Below are 8,765 nucleotides of genomic sequence, written 5' to 3' on the forward strand. Positions count from 1 at the left end.
GTAATTTATTAAGCATTCATTTTTTTAGCTGATGGTTCACTAACATTGATACTCTTAACTACTTAAGGCTCACAAATATTGTTATACTTCACTTTGCACAAAGACTGACAAAGAAAATGAATTCATATAAGGTAAGAACTGTAAGAAGGACAAAATCGGAGAAAAAAGTACGAGTACTACAAAAATATGAGCCTTAACTGCAATAATAATTGTAATTTGGAGTGACGCAAATTTTAAGCTGGACTCGTGCCCCGCCAGAGCTGGTTGGTCCTACGATCAGAAATGAACATTTTCTATTACAAAAATGAACATTTAGTAATTGAACATATTTGAAAAGTGGCTGGTCCTCCCCAACAAAAATGAACATTTACTAGGAAAAAAATGAAGATTTAGTAATTGAACATATTTGAACAGTAACATTGAAACTGCAAATGTATATCAGAAAATTGAGATGAATATTTTGTTAAATAACAATGAACATGTTTTTTTTAATGAAAAATAAATTCCAAATCAAAAGAAAGAAATATCTAAAACTTGAAATTAACATTGCAATATATAAAATGAACATTTATAATATAAGAGTAATATAAAGAGACTACTGAAAAAGAAAAAAAATTGTACATCTAATATTGTACTACCTTCATTTCTGAAAGTTCGACTCACTTACTATTCATGTGGTCAAAATAAAACAACTTTAACCACATTTAATTTTATGAGCTATACAATATAAATAAATTAGCATGTGAGATCATATTAGATTCCTCTTATTATAAATAATTCAAATATCAATTTTGTTACAAATTTCACTTATGCACAACCAGAGTTATTCATGGTCAAAGATGTATATTGGAGACCGCGCAATTACAAAGTGAGTCAAACTTTCAGAACGGAGGGAGTACAACTAAACATTTCAATAGTAAATAAAAATGAACATATAATGTTGTTGCTTATTCATCAACATTTTTTTTAAGCTTCAAGTGAAATCATACTGCATGAAAATTAACATTTATTTTATAAGAATGAACATCATACTGTATGAAAATGAACATTTAATTATTGAGAAATACAAAACATCCGTAATACAATTGAACATCTAACTTCATATTTTTGAAAATTGAAATAAAAAATTAAATAATTTTTTTATTATCGTGATATACAAATAAACATACAGTTTTATGATTATGAACATTTTGCTAATATTAATCTGAACATCATTAATATACTCTTCAATAGTAAATTATTCACAAGTGAACATAAAACATATGAGAATGAACATATACTGATTTTATAATGAACAAAATTGTATAATATGTTCAGTTTAATGTTCATTTTTGTTAAAGTAAATGTTCATTTATTGTCTCGGGACCAGTCAACTTTGATTGGGCGCGGGGTCTAGCCAATACTAACTGTTGCTCATGCTCGCCGTTAGACATAATTTCCAACCTTACAATTATTTCAGGGTACAAGTACTCATAACTTCATAAGAGTCATAACTCTGAAGTCCATCCACAGTTATGGGCCAATATGCTGGTATCAATAAGCCATTGTTGAAAGAATTATGGATTTTTTTTGAGAAAAAGCTTAGAGCTTAGGGTTATATTAGAGCTTTATTAGCTGAAACAGAGTCCATTACAATCATTGGGCACTCCTCCATCCAAATCAAGTCTTCCTCATAAGAGATAGCAGATTTGGCCATATAGTGGGCTGCCTTATTGCGATATGGATTTAGCGTAACTAATCTAGTAATCTACATAAATAATACGGTGCTACGTCGTATTATGTACTTTTCATAGCTAATCTAGAAATTTTATTAGATGTTAGATCTACACGTTAGAAAATCGAATGCACTGTAAGGACTGAGTAGTATAACACTATGATCAAGTCCAAGAACAACAACCCTAAGCTAATTCACCGCAAATCATCAAGTTAACAATTCCCCAAGCGAATTGAAATCAACCATATGAACAGCAGGAACAAGCAACAACGTGGAAGAAAATAAATCACAATAACACGTGATGTATATATGGAAAAATCCCTTTCGATGTGAGGAATAAAGATCACGGGACTTGTGAGTATGTAGTCCACCCTTTCTTCTTCTCTTATCATGATAAAATTAAAAGAAACTCAAATTAGTCCATAAGAAATCAGAACACACTAACAAGTACATACATAAGAGATTAACATTTAGAAGAGCAAAAGATGAAAAATATCACTAAAACGTATGTATTTGTCAAACAACGATTCTGAACAAATCAGAGCTTCAAACGACGATTCAACCATTCAAATAGAGACCCTATTTGCCCCAATTCAAACAGGGCTGACACATTTTTAGCACAATCCAATAGATAATTTTGTGAAAGCTAAATCCTAAAAAATCAAAATGAAGAAGTTTTTATCAAACCCTTTGCCTCCTCTTCTTTTCTATTTTGCCCGTGTGTATGTTTCACTGTTTCTTGGTACTCATTTACTTTTTGTTGGTTTTTGGATACAACAATTAAACCCCAACTTCAAGCTTGTTATAGCAGCCACTTCATAAATCAAAATCAAACAGAAAAACATAAGACCACCATTTCGGACTCACAATTTACAAGCATAACATATGAAGTATACAATAGCAAATTTATTTGTGTACTTTGTACAAGAGAACTAGACCCATAACATGCACGTCATAAAACAACAATCCATTGTACAATATACATATATCTACACGGTTCACTGTTTCGACTCGATTCAATTTGGATATATAGTGTATGTCCTTTTCTTATCCTTAAGAAACTTTCCCACCGGAAACAAAAATTGACATCCTCTTACTAATATGCGCGCAACCTAGATCGTACAATTGAATACTTTTCTTCATACTCATAAATCACAAATTGAAATTAAAGTAGAAAGTCAAAGGTGATATAATAGAGAAGAAGTTTCCCAAAAGAAAAAAATTACTTGTAAAAGACAAAATCTGTACCAAAAACAAAATTAATAAACTAATCCATAAAACATAATCATTTAAATATTTTGGCATTACCTTTGACTCATTCTTCGTATTTATTGCCAGCGAAAATGCGAAATGTATTCGTCTACACATGCTCGGATTTGTGTCTAGACTGTCAAAATAATACTTAATCAAATCATATTAACTTATTATTTGCACATGGATGATGACGATCATAATGAAATTGGTTGGTTTTCTACAGTATTCTAGCACTTTGATCAATTAATTAATCTTAATATTTATTATTTTAAGGAGGGAATATAAGTTATTTGTTTCGTAATATCAAAGATTGAAACAAGCATGTGATTTTATCCGACAACCTAAGTGGTACTACATACGGAGTATAAGCTAATGATTCACTTACCTATGATAGTTGTAGATGTTTTTTTGTTTGTTATTTTTTTATTGTTTCTAAAATGTTAAACTCTAGTTATTATTCTATTTAATACGAAGTTTATTCTTATGTGTTAATATAAATAATTAGTTGAAAATATATCTTAAAACTAAACATCACGACAATTTAATAAGACTTCATGTGATATTATAAATTTTTAAAAATATATTACAGAGTTCTATACAATATTTAAAATTTGGTTTGTTAAACAAGATATATCAAATTAGAGCATTTTTTTTATAATAAAGAGAGTACAAAATATAACCATGAATATGATGGGTGTTAGATTATTTGATTTGCACCTAATATAAATTAATTAATTATGTACTTCATCCTTAACTAATCTTCTATTATATGAGTTATTTATCTCTCCATCCTTAACTTATTGTCCATTATGAGTTAATTATTCCCTAAATCCTTAACTAATCATCTATTATATTCTTTTGTTGCTGAATATAACATATTTGTCTTCTTTGGTAACCGACGTTTAATCTCTTTCTTGTGGAATATGAAACACTATGAAAAGATGGTAACACTATTGAGTTAGTTAAACAGTCATTCATGTCAAAGATTAGTGGACGTGAACTTAAACAAGCGAAGTGAACCAATCAACATTGTCAAACAAGTCAATAGCAATGAACAAACTTATTAAATTTATTATTTTTTTATAAAAAAGAAAATTAGACTCAAATTCAAACAAGCAAAGTAAACCAGACAACATTGTTGAACGTACGACTCTCTTGGTTTGGCTTCAGGACTCTTAATTAGGAGGTGGCTATGCTTTTCGATCCTCAAGAGTGGGGTCGTGTCACGGGTCATGGTTTCAGCAATAGGGTGCTTTCAACTTTTGGGTGTTTTGTGTCTACACAACTTCCATCGCAAATTTGCTTAGGTATCATTGCAACTTTCGGTTCCCTTCACTAGTAATATCTTGCGCACTCTGTCCATCTCGAGGGTTTTGGTTCAGTTGGCAACTCTTGGCCCAAAACAAGGTTTTGGTAAGAACCTTTTTGTTGTCCAGGCTCCAAGGTAATTGGTATGATGCAAGGCTACTCTGGTTTAGTTATTAAACTTCGTGTTTCCTCTTTTGGTAAGTGGTATATCCCGTATGTGGGTTTGTTTCGGTGTGTCGGCTCAGCCACGATACAGAAGATTTTTCTAGCTTTTGGTGTTTGTGTGTTTAGCTAGGTGTGTTTGGTTGTTTTTTAGTTTCTTTTATAGCTTTGTAAAGTTGTAATTTGTTCTTTATTTATGAGTTCTCTTTGTTAAAAAAAAAAAAAAAAAAAAAAAAAAAAAAAAAAATGTTGAACAAGACCATAGCAAGACCACCAACAAACAAAAATATTTGATTTGTTAAAAAAGACACAGCTAACCAGATTCAATTGCCTGACATCCTCAAGTATTCACACATGTATTCCCCACTTCAATTAATTAAGCCAAAATTATGTATTAAAAGACTCGCTAATAAGTTTAATTATGTTGGGGGCCCTGCGCCATCGCACAAGTTGCACCACTTTACCTCTTGTAATGCAGTTGTCGCACACCCATCCACATTCCCACGTCTCTAATAAAGCATAAACGTGTTCTCAATAGCCAATTCTATTACACCTTTACCAACCATTTTCAAGAAATATAACAATACAAGTTGGGTTTTTATGCGCAAAGTTAGCAAACTTGACATTCTTCATGGCAACAACAACAACAAGAACTAGTAACATCTTGCCTACACTATATGCAACACTACTCTTTGTATCCCTTACTACCTGCAATGCCAAGAACAAGAATGACAAGAATCTCCTATACGTGTTCGGCGATTCGCTATTCGATGCCGGTATGACTCTGTACACCGGTGTTGCGGGAGATGGTGCTGAATTCTGGCCTTATGGTCGGACTTACTTTAAGAAGCCTGCTGGGAGGTATTGTGATGGTCGTGTTATCCCGGATTTCTTAGGTACTGCTCTTGGTGCTTATTTCGAATCAACTTAATTCAACTTGTCATAGATTTGTTGTTTGGTTAGTTGATGAATTATATGTTTATCGTACTTGTTTTGGCAGCTCAATATGCCGGGTGGCCGCATCTGCAGCCGTATTTGCAACCAGGGTTTGATGATTATACCAAAGGAACCAGTTTTGCTGCTGCTAGTGCTTGTGTGCTGGTTGAAACTCGTCCTGGAAAGGTATTTTTCTTTTTTTTTTCTGAAGAAAAAATTGATCCTATTTTTTGGAAAGGAAATAGTGAAATACTCTCTCCGTTTCATTTTATATGGCGGCGTCATGGTTATTAAGCGAAATTATGATTGCGATTACACTGAATACATGTTTATAAAATTGTGAAGAGTTAGGGTTAAAGATTAGTGATAGGAAATCAGAATTGAATTGTTTTTTGGAAGAGCGAAAAAGTAAGTGATTAATGAATTGCAATGATTGGAGTTGATCTCTTAGTTTGATGCAATCTTGTCGGCGAGGAATTGGGATGAGTGGATGAGACTTACAAGATCCAAGCAAAACAACCTCCGATCGGAGTTTCTGGATATTCGATCAGAGGTGAATTTCAGTCAAGTTCTGTAAGCAAGCAGTCATGGAAAATTTGGTGTATTCTTATATATTGATCCTGTTAGAGCTAAATTACTTTATAGGTTTGTACTCTTCCAAAAAGCGAATACCCGAGAACAGGAAGGAGCCATAGATGCCAGCGGATTTGAACTAGGCTGAGTTCATGGCTATTATTTTGTGCTTTTTTTTTAACAGCTTTAGTAAGTTCAAGGGATTCAAATGAGGCTGAGTTCGTTCATGGGTATCATATTTTCCTTTATTTGCGGCTTCAATAAGATAAGGGATTCAAATAAGGCTGAGTTGATAACTATTGTTTTTGGTCTTGTTTGCGGCTTCAATATGTGTAAGGCATTTGAATGAGGCTGAGTTCATAGCTATTCTGTTTGCTCTTGTTTGCTGCTTCAGTGTGTGCAATGGATTCGATCAATGCTGAGTTCATGGCTATTCTTGTTGCTCTTGTTTGCGGCTTTAATGTATGTGATGGATTCGTATGAGGCTGAATTTTTGGCTATCCTGTTTTTGCTCTGGAATTGAAACCTTAACTTAGTAAAAATGAAAAACACAAAGGGCCTCGAGTTAGCAAATTTATTGGAACAAGATGCATAACATCATTGGAGTCTTCAAAAAGAGCAGAATCCTTGGTGAATGAAAGAGGCCGAGGGGATGGGATCGAGGTCGATCACATGGCTATAATATTATAATTTGGATGCTTAGGGACTTGAGGAAGGAAGGAGGCACTTACCTTGGATGTGGTTCTAATAGACATTTGATCACGCAGTTGGTGAGCATGAACATCTCATTTAAAATTGTTTCAAGTTTCAACTACTGAAAATAAAAGGCTGAAGGCATAGCTACGATATATATGGCACCCAAGATGGAATGTTTATGATCAAATGAATGGCCAAATGCTGTGGGAAATTTTGGGTGCTTTCGGTATCTTCAATGTGGAACATCTTCATCAACATGTTGTATGAGTAATCAACAATGAATGTTAGCTCTCGATAATCATGGATCCTTATAATATGGAACGAAGGAGTATTACATCCGAGTAGTCAGTAAAAAGTGTATATATTTGGCCATTTGGGCATCATTACTTCAGAAGTAAGAGAGTTCACATCACTTTCATCTCAAAACCAATTGGTAATAGAATAAGTTGCTCGTTAATTAAACACACGTGTTACATCACGAGAGTCTAACTTTAAAGCAATCTAAACAAATAATTTTGGCGGATATAGCCAATATACTTCATTCTAGTACCTAGTATATGAAATACATCACAGTAAGTCTGTAAGACCAAGTTTCTGTGTTTTAATAAAAAAAAAATAGAGATAAAATTCAATTAAGATCTTCTGTTGTTACGAAATGCATAGCTACATTTTCTTTGGTCAATTATACTTTGTCTCACTTTTATTTTTTCGGCTGCCAGATAAATTTGGCCCTGCAAATGTACTATTTTGTTCAAATGGTGCGAAAATTGAAACAGCAAGTTGGAGAATCAGAGGGCAACAAGCTGTTATCTAAAGCAGTCTACTTGATTGACATCGGAGGAAATGACTACTTCAGCATTTTCGAGCCGAATAAGACTAACCTTCCACAGCTTCCTCTCAATCCTCATTCAAAGAAAACTTACGTTAATCAGATACTCAGTGAGCTCACCACCCACATTTATGTAAGAACTCCTAATCCTACTTTCTTATGATAAAACTTTTGTTATGCTAGACTTATTTTAACTTTTTTCATACAAAGCAAGTTCAGAATTATTCCTGACCAAATGTTATAAGAACAGAACAACAGGGTTAGTGCTGCATAATACTTTGGGAAATAGAATGATTATCTCTATTTGAATCAATATGACTAACAAATGACTGTTTTTCGTCAATGGTTTGATTTTCTTAGACACTATACAACAAAGGAGCACGGAAATTTGCGTTTCCTAACATTGGTCCTCTAGGGCACTTCCCCTCAATGAAGACCCTTTGTATGCTACGGCCCGAAAAGAGCTGTTTAGCTGATCTAGATGAGCTAGCTAGGATGCATAACGCTGCATTTGCTACACTGGCTAACAAATTGCAAAAACGATTGCCAGGGTTCGAATACTCAATATACGACTTCTACACCGCTGTAGACCTTCGTGTCTACAATGCTTATAGTTATGGTACGTTTATGTTTTGAATTCCTTTTAACAACAAAAAAAAAGACGTTCTACGTGACTATAATGTTAATTTTAGAAAGTTGAATTTGATCTAATTGATTACATTCTTCATATCAATTATGTGTGATAGGTTTTAAGGAAAGTATAACAGCATGTTGTGGAAGTGGAATGTACAACGGTGACTTCACTTGCCAGAAGACGGAGCACAGTTTCTCAGCTTGTAGCAATCCACCCGATTATTTATGGTTTGACGCCGGTCATCCTACCGAGAAAGCTAACGAGCAATTTGCAAGTGAAATGTGGTCGGGAGGACTCGACGTTGTAGCTCCTTACAACTTGAAGAGTTTATTGACCATGAGTTGAATGAAAGCGGCATCACACATTGCTCTTAGCAATGGATGAAACAAAGGTGTCATTCGATAATAATAGTGACATATATACTACTTGTAGCATGTGCGAAAAAAGTTGTCACATTGCTGTTTGTATTACATCGTAAATGTTGTCATTATACCGTTTGTAGATTTGAGTGCTTAGGGAAAGTATGAAAATAGTCCAACAATTGTAAAGGGCATGTAAAATTGTGTCATTTTTTGTCATGAGGTCTTAGGAAGACGATGTGACTAGTATTTCCAAATGGAATCCAATTATTTTTTCTACAAAGATTCTTTTTATCTTTA

The 8,765-nt window shown here is 33.5% G+C and overlaps 1 protein-coding gene across 1 annotated transcript; it reads left to right on the plus strand.

Annotated features, from left to right (window-relative positions):
• The first annotated feature begins 4,103 nt into the window (after positions 1–4,103).
• Positions 4,104–8,765, plus strand: LOC110688037 (GDSL esterase/lipase 4-like). The gene is made up of 5 exons (XM_021864707.1): positions 4,104–5,334; positions 5,439–5,560; positions 7,363–7,605; positions 7,833–8,091; positions 8,219–8,765. Exons 1-5 carry the CDS (start codon positions 5,070–5,072, stop codon positions 8,449–8,451), a joined length of 1,122 nt encoding a protein of 373 aa, XP_021720399.1. The 5' UTR covers positions 4,104–5,069; the 3' UTR covers positions 8,452–8,765.

Source organism: Chenopodium quinoa, unplaced genomic scaffold (assembly GCF_001683475.1).
Source record: "Chenopodium quinoa cultivar QQ74 unplaced genomic scaffold, ASM168347v1, whole genome shotgun sequence".
NCBI lineage: Eukaryota > Viridiplantae > Streptophyta > Magnoliopsida > Caryophyllales > Amaranthaceae > Chenopodium > Chenopodium quinoa.

Coding starts and splice junctions, on each gene's coding strand:
- LOC110688037 (XM_021864707.1), top strand. CDS start 5,070: ATGGCAACAACAACAACAAGAACTAGTAACATCTTGCCTACACTATAT. Junction 5,335..5,438: donor TGTTATCCCGGATTTCTTAG/GTACTGCTCTTG, acceptor TTGTTTTGGCAG/CTCAATATGCCGGGTGGCCG. Junction 5,561..7,362: donor TTGAAACTCGTCCTGGAAAG/GTATTTTTCTTT, acceptor TTCGGCTGCCAG/ATAAATTTGGCCCTGCAAAT.